This window comes from Platalea leucorodia, assembly GCF_965183815.1.
Source record: "Platalea leucorodia genome assembly, chromosome: W".
Taxonomy (NCBI): domain Eukaryota; kingdom Metazoa; phylum Chordata; class Aves; order Pelecaniformes; family Threskiornithidae; genus Platalea; species Platalea leucorodia.
This window is the reverse complement of record NC_138859.1, coordinates 27,033,598-27,049,360: the sequence shown is the minus strand read 5'-3', so window position 1 is coordinate 27,049,360 and position 15,763 is coordinate 27,033,598. Positions and strand designations below refer to the sequence as shown.

General features: G+C 43.5%; 1 protein-coding gene across 1 annotated transcript in view; it reads left to right on the top strand.

The window, feature by feature from the left end:
- The window catches only part of LOC309601557 (SET-binding protein-like), a gene marked incomplete at its 5' end in the record, with an annotated part of 252,385 nt that overhangs the window by 66,878 nt on the left and 169,744 nt on the right, over nt 1-15,763 (top strand). The window contains 2 exon segments of the mRNA XM_082334619.1: nt 12,448-12,507; nt 12,510-12,530. Of these exon segments, the coding sequence (XP_082190745.1) occupies nt 12,448-12,507; nt 12,510-12,530 (81 nt within the window).

The following is a 15,763-nucleotide window of genomic DNA, read 5'->3' as shown; positions in this document are numbered from 1 at the left end:
GTCGCGAAACCAGTGCAGCTCACAAGGGCTTTCCCAGTCTTAAGTACTGGGCATACTGCTGGAACACAGCTAAAGCTGGAATGAATTGAAGTGTGCCCATTGTGTGGAAATATCTGTGGCCTGTGGACTGATGCAATACTCATTTTGAGATGTTCCAGATGCCCCTTAATGGTTAGAGCACCCTTAATGCTCTGCAGCTGCTGTGTTTTGGAATAGCTCTTGTTGCCAAATTCCTTCATGAATAAAAGCAAGGGTGCTTATCTGATGTACAGGGAGAAACCAAATATTGCAAGTGAAAGTATGAACATGAACGGATTGTGAATCACCACCCACTTTTACTTAATGTTTGATTATTATTTTTTCTTTCCTATGGGCCTAGTTACTATCTTTCTAAAGCAATCCATGCTCACGTTCCTCCAATGCTCAGAATTAAATAAATGCAGCAGACCCCTCCCTACCCCACCAAAGCTCCACAACTGGATGCTCCCACTTTTAAATGTGTGGGCAGCCTTTGTGTCCATTTGCCATCATTTCCACTTTCCATCGTCTTTGGCTTGCTGCAGAGAAAAGGTCTGGTGCCAGGATTTCTGCTGGCTGAAACAAGGGTGAAGTTCTGGCCTGATTAAAATCAATGGCAAAGCTCCCAGTGACGAGTAGGAGAGCAGACTGTGATTTGGAGTACTTGGAGGATATACACAAAGCAATTGTACATAGCAATATAATTGCGGCCATTCGACAGATGCTAGAGATCAACAAGCTAGCAGCTATAAATAGCAGTGATTTCTGTTGATTCTTAGTTCTGTTATTTTAACCACTATTGAAAATCAATTCCTTTCCTGCCTTTCAGGATAGGTAAAAGCACGTCACCTGCTCTCCCATAGTAGAACTTGAGCATTTTGTTATCTTAGAATAAATATTATCCTCCTAACCATGCTGTTGTGTTGGCGTGCTTAATATTTTCCACACATACACGCAAAACCTGTTAACATGTTAATGGATTTGTTTGCTTGTCAAGGAAAATTTTGCCCCCTGCAATGACAGCTTCAAACTCACACTGCAAAAGGGCAGGGCAAGCAGTCGCTCAATGGACAAGCATAATGCGCTTCTCCCGGCAATAAAGGCTTCAGACTCGAGTCGGGTGCCTTGCCGCTCTGATCCGCAGCGCTGGTTTAATCATGTTAATTATGGTAAACACTGCATATTATTCAAATTAAAAATGTGTATTGTCATTCATGTAGTCAGTCTGCAGACATTTTTACGCATTAGTGTTTTCTAAGCTGAATGCCCTCTGGTAGGCACTGGAGGCTGTGTATCACCCCAATAGCTAAAAAGGGAAGTGGATGATCATATATATGATCATAGTGGCTGCCTGACTTGGAAAGTGTTTTACTTGGCACACTGTTGGGAGGCAAATGGTTGCTCTGAAGCAAAGTTGTCCCTGCAAAATCCTCTGCAAGATGCAAATCTAAAACCAGCCTTGCTGCCTTCCTCATTAATAGGGCAATCATGATCAGTGTGGTCTTGGTTGTGTGAGAGTACCTGCCTGTGGTTGCACCCTCCTTAAGAAAACAGAGATTTCCAGAGTCAACAGCTAAGCAAAGAGCTACAGGTTTGATGATTCAGGCTCTGATCCTTCCCCTTATGGTGTTCACCAATTCTTGCCTTCCTAAAAGTTGTCCTTGCTTGGGGGCATCTCCAATGGCAGGCACCCAACCCTCAGGTGGGTTTCATCAGACACAAGAGGCTGCCGCTGTAGTGGAAAGCAATCCCAGTCCCAGTTACTGTACTGGCAGACCTGCAATTATATATCAAGGATGCCTAGACACAGAAGTTTCTGAGGTGGGCCCAAGCTGGAAAGTATTTCCCTAAATCGAGATCTGTGGTTCCTCTTTGTGTGGGATTGTTGGGATTATATCCTGATATGTTGGATCCAATGACAGTGTCAATAAACTAACTAACTCGTGATTTTGCGATCTTGTCAATGATAAGAAAGGAAATGAACATGGCATATAATAATAATAATAATAATAATGATAATAATGATAATAATAATGATGATGCCATATTGCCTCTCTATGGTATCAGATATCCAGTGTGGCTTCTTTTGTAAGAGTAGGATCACATTCAAACTATTCCATATGACTATATACAGTAAAAAGATTTACTTGGATATTTCAGTGCATGCCACATATTTATACCACAGTTGTGGGTTATGGAGGAAGCTACTGGGTGGAGTGAAAACATAAGAGTACTTTACAGAACTGCTTAACAAGTGGACAATCCAGAAAAGGCTGGATAATGCAATGTATATCAGTAAACAGATGGATTTTACTGGCAGATGGGGTTTTTTGTGTTCAGAAATGGGAGTTGTGCATGCACTTGGCTCCACAGTTATGTAATTGGGCCCATAAAATTCTATCTTTTTCATTGTATTAGGCATTTATAGTTTCCTTTGAAGAGGTTTCTTTATTCCTTTTTTTTTTCCTCTGGGATGCAAGGGTAGATGCTTAGACTTGTATACTTAGTGTGCTCTATTATTCTTTTGATTGCCTCCCCATGCTTCATTCACTATGGTTCAAGCTGGAAAATTACAGTGGAAAGGACTTCTGTGCCTTGGGATTTAATTCTTTTAGGGAACAGAAAGAGTTCCTTGAGACAAATTATATTATGTTTCAACTGTCCCAGGTCATTTGTTTGTTTGTTTTTCCCTGTTTGATTTGTTTCAGTTTCTGGGAATGGTTCCCAGTCACCATCACCTCGTAGAGCTGGACTAGATAGGAGGAGCTGGAGAAAGAAGGATTTTCAGATGTACTAACGAATTCTGAATTTTAAATCAGCAGTTATCCTCTACTGGTTTCAAAATGGCTTGGAACTGAGTATTCTGTAGAGGTGAATGTGAGGAAATGGCTGTTCTTGAGTTCATGTGTTGAGGGAACGCAGCTAGTAATCATATGTAGGTGGTGATGCCTCGACTGGCTGTAGATACTGGTTTGTATACAAAAAGCAAGGGCATCCGTTCATCTGCTCCAGCCCTGGGCTGTATGGGGCTGTTCCCTTTGCTGTACTTCCCCAGGGAAGGGGAAAAGGGAAAGCAATCCTGCCACGTGGTTCATGCACCTTGTTGCAGCCCTGCTCCATATCATTGCATCCAGATCACCAGCACTTTGGAAAAAGCATGAGTTCAGAGGTTTTTTTTAGCCTGCACCCTTTTGCTCCCTGTCTTGACAAGTGGCAACAAACCAGTCACCAAAAAGGAGTCCGGGGGGATGCCAGCAGGTTGCTCCTCTCCATCACCGGGGCCTTTGGCAGCCTCCATCTCCCATGCTTCCTTTCCCATCCCTCCGCTTCCTCGGTGCTGGACCCGTGGTCGAATAGGTGCTGTGTAGCTGGGGTGCTGCTCAAGGGACTGCGCTGCGCTTTGTTCTGCCTGGGGACCTCTGGCCATTGATCAGGGCAGACAATAACGGGTGCCCTGTGCTCCAGGGAGGAGCAGCTGCCTTTTTCTCCAAAGGCCCTGGCTGTGGCCAGGGAGGACAGGCTGTAAATTTAACCCATCTCCTCTAGCAAGAGGCTGGATGCTTAGTCACACTTGAGCACCTGGTAAAGTGCCAAGGCCCTGTTTGATAATGTAATACTTATTACAATAGATATGGCTAAGAGATATTCATTACCGTGTAAACAGGAGGCAGGTCCCCCCTCCCCCCACCTCCCCCCCGAGGTATGGGAACAACTGGCTTAATCCACCCCAGGGACCAGGGGACCGAGGACACCGGTGCTGCAGGAGGCACCTGAACACCAGCAAAAAGCAAAAGATAAGACAAGTTGGTTTCTATCTGTCCTGGTTTCAGCTGGGATAGAGTTAGTTTTCTTCTTAGTAGCTGGTAGAGCACTGTGTTTTGGATTTAGGATGAGAATAATGTTGATAACGCACTGATGTTTTGGTTCTTGCTGAGCAGAGTTTACACTAGTCAAGGACTTAGCTTCCCCTGCTCTGCCAGGTGCATAAGAAGCTGGGAGGGGGCACAGCCAGGACAGCTGACCCAGACTGGCCAAAGGGCTATTCCGTACCATATGACATCATGCTCAGTATATAAGCTGGGGGAAGAAGAAGGAAGGGGGGGACATTCAGAATGATGGCGTTTGTCTTCCCAAGTAACCGTTACGCGTGATGGAGCCCTGCTTTCCTGGGGATGGCTGAACACCTGCCTGCCACTGGGAAGTAGTGAATGAATTCCTTGCTTTGCTTTGCTTGCGCGTGCAGCTTTTGCTTTACCTATTAAACTGTCTTTATTTCAACCCATGAGTTTTCTCCCTTTTACTCTTCCAATTCTCTCCCCCATCCCATTGTGGGGGGAGTGAGCAAGCAGCTGTGTGGTGCTTAGTTGCTGGCTGGGGTTAAACCACGACACTATCACATTTCCGAAAAGCCAGGGTGGCTCGGGGGTACTTGCTGGGCCCCCATCCTTGATCTGAGATCCTATGGCCATGGTCCCTCCATCTCCAAGGAAGAAGGGCTGGTGGGGTCACTCACTGGGGATCTCAACTGGTTCCCAGCAGCGGAGACTGTAGATGGCTGCACCTACCTGCAGACTACCTCCGCTTGAGGATTTTACATTAATACTTAAAAAAACCCAAGTCTCAAGTCATAACTGGGATGAGAAGAGACGTCTGTAGGAGGGCTCTCACCCTTGACATGGTTGGCTGGACATATTTGGAAAGAAAAAGGAGAAGTGGGACCAAGCGGGAGGTGGGAAAAGCAGCTGCCACCCATGGCAGTTATGCTTTGCTTCTTCCAGGAGACTGTTAAGGATTGTGTCTCATGTTGGAAGTAAACCCATTAAAATGGAGACACTGAGCAGTGTGGATGGTATGGTGGGTATGCACATACCTGGGTCTATGGGCCTGAAAACTAGGGTGAAAAATACACCTGTAAAGATGAACCTGAAGCATGGTCCAAAAAGGGGACACAGGGAACGCAGGTGAGACCATGTGTCCTGCTTTGGCCCTGATCCAGAGCCAAATGCTGCATGTAAACCCCTCACTCTTCTCACAAGTATGGTGTTCGATAAAAAAAAAACAGAAATGTGAGCTTTGTGGCTGTGAAAACTGTTTGGTTGCATCCTGCAGTGCTTGAGTAGGGGGAGAAGGACCATAGCCTTGGAGACAGGAGGCAGGTGGGGGTGTCCGTGCAACCTTGCTCTGATTGGGTTTATGGAGGACCCACTGGTCCCCCACCTTCTTGGGGTTCTTGGCAGAGAAAACTCTCTATGCGTAGGTGTTTATTATTTCATCTTTTTGGGGGTGTATGTGGTTTGGTTTGGTTTCTAGAGTTAGTGTCCTCACTGGTTTTTTATTATTTTGTCTATTTAACCAGGCTGATTGGTACTGCAGCCTCCAAGAGTTTCTTCAACACACTTCGTAAGCAAATCATTTCCCTTGCTCTGGTTATTGCTGCAAGGTAGTGCAGGGGAAAAAAAAAACGAAAAAAAAAGAAAATCAGGAAACAAATCACTAGTATGGAGGGAGAGGAAGGGAAAAAAATGGGAAATTCAGTGCAGAGCATTAAGAAATGGGGAGAAAACCAGTGACCAAAGAGCAGCTAGGCACGTGGGGCAAAGACAAACAAGTCTAGCAGAGACGATGGGCTTGGAGAGGGGGTGAGGGAGAGCCCGGGGTGCACTTTACATCCGAATGCATCATTTGCGTCCATCCCTGCCTGCATCCCTATGATGCAGGCAGGAGCGAGGCCTCCTGCAGCTGCATCCACAAAGCACCCTGCCAGCACCCTGCAAGGGCTGGAGGGCTCTGCGGGGACCCTAGGGCAGGAGCTGGAGAAGGATAAGCACCCCATTGCCTTCTCCTCTGACCCACTCACCCCATCTGAAGCTTTGCTTTTGGCGCAGGCACTGCATGCGGGAAGTTGCCTGCATGTGATGCCCGTGCCAAAAGCAAAGACTCTTGGTACGGGAAAGCCCCTCCAGATGATGCCTCGGTCTCTGGGAATAATAGATGGTGTTTTTACAACCTCTTGGAGGCCTGTTCCTGGGTAGACGGTGAAAGGCAATACCTCAGGACCACTGGGTTACAGGAGGTTGTAAAATTGCTCTTCCCCATATATATATTTTTGACAATGCTTTCACTGAGGAGTGTTTCCTCTTTTTTAAAAAAAAAATTATTGCTGTGGCAATCAGTCTTTTTTTTTCTTCTTCCCCTCTCCTTTCCTCCCCTTTTCACTTTGACCTATCAAACTGTAAGTCTTATTTCAAGCTGACGGGGAGGCGTTAAATGAGTGGCTGGACCACCAATTTAAGGGAATTGATGATCTTTGGGGCTTACACTCTCACGGGTCAAATGATAATGTTGCCCTTAAGGTTAAATTCATATGTTACATGGGGAAAACCAGGAGCTTTCACTGAACTCAGGGCCAGAGGGATGCAGACCAACTTTGGTCATAAACAATCATTTAAAAGCTGGTTTTGAAGAGGACAATGCAGGGATGCATAATCTTTCATTTGTCTCTTTTTGTCACATTTTTTTCCCCTCTAAATTTCTGTGCTGTCCTTCAGACAGCCATTTTCTGTTTGTCTTCTGTAAACTTTTAAATAAAAATCATGGTCCTAAAGTAGATATAAAGACAGACAGATATAGATATAGAGATAGATATAGATATGGAGATAGAGATAGACATGGAGATAGAGATAAATAGGTATATGTATAGGTATAGATATAGATAGATACAGATATGATTATAGATATAGATACAGATACAGATATAAATACAGACATAGCTATAGATACTCATATCCATTTTAGTGTGTCCTGTACCATGGATACAACCAGAAGTCAAAGGCATGACATTCATGGGGCTTGGAGTCTGATTTATTGGCACACCAGGGGAAGGCCTACAGATGATGCCATGCTACTAATTATTAATAAGATTTTCTGCCTTCCATGATTGTTATAGTCTCCTTTCTGCCCCATCATGTTCTCCTCATGTCAACCCCTCCAACCCACCACTATCTTGTCTTCCCTTTGCTTCATAGCTCTGCTGCCACATACCAATGGCCAATTACATTTTGTTCAAAACCAAGTATCTCAAGCTATTCAATAAATGGGAAGAAATTAGTATCTTCCCCCCCTCCCCTTTTTTTTTTCATCCTGTATTGCATTCTCTGTGGAATCATAAACAAATCATTGGTAATGGGCATTTATTTCCCCCTGCACCCATGACAAATGAGACTGACATTATGGGTCCTTAGCTGCTAGTGGTTACAAAATGGTTTAAAACCTATTGGGTCCATTCAGAGCAAAGCCTGCAGTTGTTTTTATGGGCATAGATTTTGATAAATCTATCCTATTTTTTTTTTCCTGGGGGAGATTCCAATGATTCCACAGGTAAAAAAAACATCAGGAATTTTGGCTTACAGATGCAAAGAGGAATTGTCTGTAGAATTAATATGAGGAGAGTAAGGAGAACTGACCCCAGTGTGTTTACAGTCACTTCTCCACCTTCATCGACCAGTGGCTCAGAGGAACACTTACATATACACCATTTATAGAGCCTCTTACCCAAGTTTGCTCTTGGGAGACAGAAACAAGAAAGCTGCATCCTCACAGAACAGCACCTAAATTAATTACAGGAGTGATGCCCCTTAGCTCAGGCACAACCACATGCTAATGTGGCCATATACTGCTTTCAAAACCCACTGACTGTCCCCGCAGAGCATCCCCCAGCCTGCTGGCTACTGGCTCGGGGCAGCTCTTCCTGCCATGGATGTGCAGAGCAGAGCAACACCAACGGGATTTTGGGCGACCCTTACAGTCCTCCTAATGGGACAGGGATGCGGTGTGCAGGGGAGATGGCATTAGTCGGAGGTAAGGGGCTGATCTCCAGTAGTACTTTGGCTGAATTTACATCTGAATCTACATCAAAGATAGGGACTTATCTGCATGCTTGACTAAACAAAAAGTAGATGTCTCTCCCACTGCAGTGCATAAGGCTTAGTTCATGTCTCTCTCATCCAAGTAAACATTTAATTGGTTGGGCTTTATTGCAGGGGTAGGCTCGGTCCCTGAAACCGTGCCTGTCTGTCTGTGGGAGAACAAGAGTACTTTGACAGATACTTAAATAGATAGTGTTTGAGTAAAAAAAAAAAAAAGACATCTGTGGAAACTATAAACCCGTAATGCTTCCAAATATGTGGCTTGAAATTGTTTGTAGTGGCTGCACATTCGAGAGCAACGAGAGGTCTGGAAAGAAGATACCAGATAAGCATTGCTACCACCGACAGATCCGGGAGGTTTCCCCCCTCTCAACCCAAAGTGTAGGGTTGCCATTTAGCAGACCCCTGTTCAGAGCCCAGTGGGGATGAATTCCTCACGTTGGCACCCCTGGGAGCTCAAATCCCCACAGCTGAGCCCACCGAGGGATTGCTTGAATGGGGATGAGCAACTGCTGGCTCTGGGCCATGTTTCCAGGATTGAAAGCTGCCTCTGCCTGCTGGCAACGCTCACCAGGAAGGCTTCATTGGGTGGTGGGGCAGCAAAGGGTTGCGTCTCACTTTTCTAACCTAGTAATTTGCAGTATTTAAACTGGAAAGGCCATATTATAAATGCAGCAGTAGGTGCCGCAAAAAAAGTGAAATTAATTGTCAGCTGAGACCACCCAATGTTTTGAGATGGGACATGAGCGGTTCTGTATCAAGGACATTTTGGGGAGCTTGAATGATAATTTCTTCACCTCAGTCTCCTGAGTGATCTTTGGGGAGCTCAGAAATCAAGAGCTTACTATTTTCTCTGAAAACAATTGAGTTTGCCAGTCTTTACATGATCAGGCTTCAGATACCAATGAATTATTTGTGAAGGTCATGTTGGATTTGTGGGGCAACATTAGTGCTTGCCTTCAAAGGAAGCAATCCTTCTGTTGGGAAATTTCTTTGAAAAATTGATTATTATTGCTATTATTTTCACGGGATATGTCATTCAGTGATGCTGGGTGAGTGCTGGGTTGGTAGACTGGATGTTTGTGTTGGATATTTCACCTCTCAATAATTACTTATTGGCTTTGCATTAGGAGACCTTCAGTGTGGACACATCTGACAAGGAAATACATTTGAGATCTCCCAATAGCGCTTTATAGTTGTTTCAAATAAATAAATGAGGACTTATTTTCCCCAGATCCTGATGAGGTAGTCGGCAGCTTGCAGCAGATAGATAGATAGATTGCTACCTACACAGAAACGCCAAGTACCCTCCAGGCCCAGGAGAGGGAGATCACTTACTGCAAGGCCGCTGAGAGTTTAATGAGCTAACAAGGAATAAATATTCAACACGGAGTTTTCCCAGGTGTTATTGACATGATGGTCTTTTGCTTCGATTTAAAAAAAGAGAAGAAAAAAATCAACTTTTTGATTACTATGTTTTGTTCTCATCTTATTAAGGTTTAAATGTAACTTCTTTTAAATGCCAGTGACTTGTTTATTTTACTTTGAATTATCATGTCACAGAAACCTACCTTTCATTTTCAGACAGAGCCTCAAAACTCAGTATCTTGATTAATAAAATTTGAAGAGTTTATGCTATCTGTTACTCCTGGTTTGAAATAGCAATTTTTCTGTTACTGAGAAGACAGACAGGTAGCATTGCTAAGAAAAATAGATATTTTTTTTTCTCTCTCTCTGCTAAGGTGCTGGACTAGGGAATGGGATACATGGACAGAAATCTCAGCTCTGCCAGAGACTTTCTGAGTGGTGCTGGTTGGATTAAAATGACATAACTTTGCATATCCTAAAGTCATATCATGTCTGAGACAGTCACTTGAGTTCTTTCTTAGAAAACTCTCTGGAGATGCTGGTTTGTTGGCTATAGATGGAGTCTGGAATCAGTAGACATTTGGATGTCTAAATTAGATAAAATGAACCCTTCTCTTCATAATTTGGTCCTTCTCCAGACTCCCTCTGTTAAATGGAGGTAACAATCATCTTTCCTTTTTACCCATCCTTCTGGAACCTCCTCAGGGCTTCTCTGTCTCTGCACATGCTGCCCAGTGCAATGATGCTCTGATCCTGGTATAGGCCATGAGGTCTCACTTGTATTTCAGATGATAATAGTAATGATAATCAAGTTTTAAGTCACTACTTTAATGGGAGTTTGTTATGTGTAGTGCATGTGTATCGTACATATGTACTAGACATGTACTATATATGATGCTAAAATAACATAACCTGAAGATCAATTTTAATGAGTTTCATGCCTGAAACCCAAATTAAAAAGTGAACGTGAAAATTGAATCAGAATCTAGACATTAGCATGGCATCCTGTGGATACTTTGAGAACTATGAAAACAGGATGTTTTGTATATATGTACAAGCATAATGCACAATGACATGACACATAGAATTAGATATGTTTTTTGATTCTGAAGTGTGAGGTGTTAGGACTCATGTTGTCTAGCCTCTTTCCACTGTTGGAAAGATAAATAAAGTTTTATTTATTTTTCAATGGAGGACAAGATTTTCAAGTAAATGAATGGCTCCAGAAGGTGTGAATTTAAGACAACAAACTCATTCATCATAACAGCATCATGAGAAGCTAGAATCATAGAATCATAGAATCGTCAAGGTTGGAAAAGACCCTTAAGATCATCGAGTCCAACCGTTAACCTATCACTGCCAAGTCCATCTATACCATGTCCTCGAGCACCACATCTATCCGTTCTTTAAATACCTCCAGGGATGGAGACTCAACCACTTCCCTGGGCAGCCTGTTCCAGTGCCTGACTACCCTTTCAGTGAAGAAGTTTTTCCTAATGTCTAACCTAAACCTCCCCTGGCGCAGCTCGAGGCCGTTTCCTCTCGTCCTATCACTTGTTACTAGGGAGAAGAGACCGACCCCACCTCGCTACAACCTCCTTTCAGGTAGTTGTAGAGAGCAATAAGGTCTCCCCTCAGCCTCCTCTTCTCCAGGCTAAACAACCCCAGCTCCCTCAGCCTCTCCTCATAAGACTTGTGCTCCAGACCCTTCACCAGCTTCTGCACAGAACTGGCTTCACCAGAAGTTCTGCACAAACCTACTCTTTGGGCCCAAAATGCAAAACAACAGAACAAAGCTTTCCACTCACTTTTTCATGGCAAACAGAGAATTGGGGACATGCAGAGGAGTTGCTTTTAATTTGTTTGTTTGCTTTGGACCTGTCCTAATCAAGGGCTTTTCCGAGCTGTTCTCCTCCCCCCCCGCAAAACTTTCCGGACTCCCTTGTGCTTCTCTCCTCTTTCCTTATATTTATTTAATTTGTGAGAAGAACCAAAGGGGGTCCCCAACATCCCATTGCCTAGGAGAGCTGGTTTCCCTACAGGGCTGCAGATGCTGGGCAGAAAGGACTCAAACAGGCAGTGGTGAGGCGAGGCGAGCGTTATCAATCATTCAGCATCTTAAAAGAGAAGAAGGAGCAAGAAAAAGAGGGAGAGTGAAGGTGGGGAGTGGGGTGGAGGGAAAGAGCTTGGGCTGAATTGGAAGAATTTTCTCCCCCTGGTTGCTGAAGGGAAGTTTTTTGGACATCTGCCCAGACACATGCTGAGTTAAATAAATGAGATAAATTCTGGAAGAATGAATGGAGGGAAAGGAGGGGTCGGGAGGACAGAGGGGAGCGCAGGCTATGAGGGGCGATGGCAGCTACGGGGACAAAGGAGAACTGTGGGGGGAAACCGCAACAGCAGCATGTGTGTGTGTCTGTGTCTGTCTTTTTTTTCTTCTTTTTCCTGCTGGATATTTCAAACATTCGTTCCTTGTAGGGCATTATCATATAGCAGAGTCCTCTCTGTTAGACAGTGAGAGGCAGCTTGTTGTCTCTTGAATCTTCTTCTATATTGCCTGGAAGAGACAGGTACATGAGCGAATGGAAGTTATAACCAGGCAGGCTGCATCAGGGCTGGTAAACACATTTTAAACAGTGAGGGCAATACGATTGTTTGAGCAAAACTCGTCATAGGCTCTCTCCGTCTCCTGATGTCTCCAGGCATGGTTGCGTGACCTTCTCAAAGATTCATTGAACCAGGAAATTTCTGAGCGTCATTCAGAGTGTAGATGGGCAAAATTGTGTGGTCAGCTTGGATAACCTGGACGAAAGGTCAGATAGATAAATTGTTCTGTCTGCAGCAGACCTGGGATGAGCAGGTCACGCTCTGAATAGCTTGTTCCCATGCTTTCTCAGTCCCCATGGTTTCAGGATGTTACTCCCTTGGCTCTCTCTGTTTAGCTGTTCATCTGAAAGATCTCTAGCCCTGTTGGAGAACAGATGTGGGTTAGGACCCAGTCAGATGATGAGGCAGCCAGCAAAACTGGGCCGGCAGCAACTTCTGTCCGGAAGAGCCAGCTGGACATGGACTGGTAGCAGTAACTCCTTCCTCATATCTGATTCAGCCAAAAAAGTTTGTCTGTCCATCCTCTCAGGTCTCTGCTGGCCTTAAGAGCTATGAATCTGTGAATTACTCTGAATTTGCTAAAGGGTCTGCGTAGCATCTTGTGTACCCCAGGTAGATAGCCACAAGGTATTTCTGTGAATGTCCTTCCAAAGTCAATGGTTATGAGCCAGGTTTCTTGAACCCTACCTGAAAGAGAATCGCAGTCTCGTGCTCTTGAAGCAGCTTCTTGCAGCTTTTCTATGGATGAATCTTGCTCTGGTTGTGCCATCGTTTTCTTGTGTTCCTTTGATAAGTTTCTGAATTTTTTTAAACTTTAAGAGTTCCCTATTGTACATATCTAGTGTGACCAAATCTTACCCAGAGCTTGAATTGGTAGGGCCAAATAAAGTACCGCAGGGTAAAACCTGTGTCAGCTCAGAGCCTGCACCCATAAAGCTGTTTTTTTCAGCTGCTGCTGAAAAACTTGCTACTCATGTGAGAGAGGATTTCAGATTTGAGCAAGCTCACTTTACTAACATAACACATAACATGCAACAGCAGATGAGACCTCCCAACGTGAAGAGTTGAAACTTACTAAATAGGCCTGGGGAACTCACCTGGGTTATGCTGATTTTTCAGTACAGAAGAAAGTCTAAACATATTCTCTCTATTGTCACGCTACTTTCACACAATAGCAATGGCATTCACTCATGCCAGTACAATGCATAGATTTCTTAAATGGTAAGTCTTTAGTAAATGCACTGACTAATTTACTCACTGAAAGTCCAGATTATCCGGAAGCTGATTTTGGCCAGATCCCAAACTGAAGTTTGATCTGCTGTGATATATTTTATCACCTCTATGTTCATCGTGTTGTCTGCTCTCTTTTGGTCCAAAAAAATGCTCCGGTCATCTGCTACCAAGGCTTGCCTGCAAGTTTCATGTTGTCTTTTCCAGTGACTACTACAAGGCTGTTTAAGGTAGAAATTTTCTCCTTCTGAGATTTTAGTAAGTAGAAGACTCAAGAGTATGCTTGATCCATTTGTTATAATTGTTGTCATTGTCACCCACTTACTGTAACTAAAAATATTTGTTTCTACAAATCGTAGTTAAATTGGCCTGATGGAAGTATCCTTCTTCCCACCTCAAGAAACAAATAAACAGAAAGGTATCCTAGAGCAGTTTAAAATATAACATTTTGATCATTCACATCATAGAACAAATATTGGTTTAATTCTTTTCTGGGTAAGTTGTTCTAACCCCTAAGCTAAGCTTGGAGGAGCTAAGCTAAGCTAAGCTAAGCTAAGCTTAGAATAGAATAGAATAGAATAGAATAGAACAGAATAGAATAGAATAGACTATTTCAGTTGGAAGGGAACTACAACGATCATCTAGTCCAACTGCCTGATGAATTCAGGGCCAACCAAAAGTTAAAGCATGTTGTTAAGGGCATTGTCCAAATGCCTCTTAAACAGTGACAGGCTTGGGGCATCGACCACCTCTCGAGGAAATCTGTTCCAGTGTTTGATCACCCTCTTGGTAAAGAAATGCTTCCTAATGTCCAGTCTGAACCTCCTCTGGTGCAGCTTTGAACCATTCCCACGTGTCCTATCACTGGATACCAGGGAGAAGAGATCAGCACCTCCCTCTCCACTTCCCCTGCTCAGGAAGCTGTAGAGAGCAATGAGGTCACCCCTCAGCCTCCTTTTCTCCAAACTAGACAAACCCAGAGTCCTCAGCCGCTCCTCATAGGACATTCCTTCCAGCCCTTTCACCAGCTTTGTTGCCTTCCTCTGGATGCATTCAAGTACCTTAACATCCTTCTTAAATTGTGGGGTCCAGAACTGCACACAGTATTCAAGGTGAGGCTGCACCAACACTGAATACAGTGGGATAGTCACCTCTTTTGACTGTCTAGTTATGCTGTGTTTGATGCAAAAGGAAGCATGAACAAACAGGGTTCACATCTGGAATAATCATTATCGTTTTGTGTTGGGTTGCAGTGGCTTAAAAAGAAGTAGTGGAGGACAATACTTACATTTTGACTGCACTTAGCCTATGTTGAAGCTTGCACAGGTGTATTAATTCAGTTGTTTCATTTATTTTCAGTGTAATAACCCTTGCTTGGTAACAAAAGGTCCAATTAGGCATTCAAATTAGTTCATGTTTTGCACAACTGAAATGTAGTTGAGCTGCAAAATACAAAATCTGAACTTAAAAAAAGTCCCCAGCTGTGGTGCTATTGGGAATTTCAGGGTTCCAGACAAGCCAGCCATTGGCCAGATGTCAATAGATAATGTTTAAAAAGGCCAAAAATACAGAAAAGCTTTAAAATGTTGTAAACTGGAAAAGTTGTAGGAAAAGCTTCTTCTGCTCCCAGGAAACAAGGACACTTAAGGCTAATCTAGTCCAACAGCTGGACTGGAAAACTTGGGAGAAGTGTGAGTTAAAGAAATGGATAAAACACTTAAGTGAAGCCTTTAATGAAAGCTGGGACTTAAGAAGGTTCCAACTTGTACTGTTCCTCCAAGGCAAATCAGTCCTCTGTTTCTCACAGCCATTGCGAGGGAGATTTTAGGAGCATTGGCTTCACTTTCATAAAGGTTATGAAAACTGTTCTGTCAGATTTTGCAAGTTTTATTATTTTTGTGGGTAAAATCAGGTTGGTGAGAGACAATTTGTATTTGAACATGGAGACTTGCACATCGAGTTTATTACTTGAGCGTCCCTCCTTGGTGTTGTGCTTGCCAGTCTGCGTAGAGGTAGGACTCCAAGTCTGGTTCCTCCTGCTGTCACGCTCCCAATGAGCAGGATTTTAAAATTTGGTTTTGCTTCTGTTTTGAATGGACATGAGAAAAGGTTTGCTCCCTCACTGCTGGAGCTGTTCAAGTTGAAAGTTGGGAAGCACCTTGTGGCTTGCACAGCTGTGCTGTACCACCTGCTGCAGACCTGGGAGAAGATTTCAGCCTCAAAGCTTTCTGGCCCTTTCATACTTGGCTTTATATTCACTTCAATATTATAGATAAAAATAAGTGGGAAAATAGAGGAGAGCATTCAGAAAAGGCAACTTAGCTTTGAAAAAATCACTTATATTAGCCATCTGATGTCAAAGTTTTAATGTACCTAGGACATATAGTGTTTTTCACAGGTAATACTTGGAGGGCTGGTCTGTATAGACCAGCATACATTTTGTGCCAGGACAACACTCCATGTTTTATCAATATAATATAACAATAGTAAGTCATATAATATCTAGATTATACACAGTTCTGTGAATTAAGATGCCTTTAAAGATAATTTCTTCCCATTCTCACATAACTGCACTTTAGAAGCATTTTTACCTTAGTATAATTCTATCCATGTAG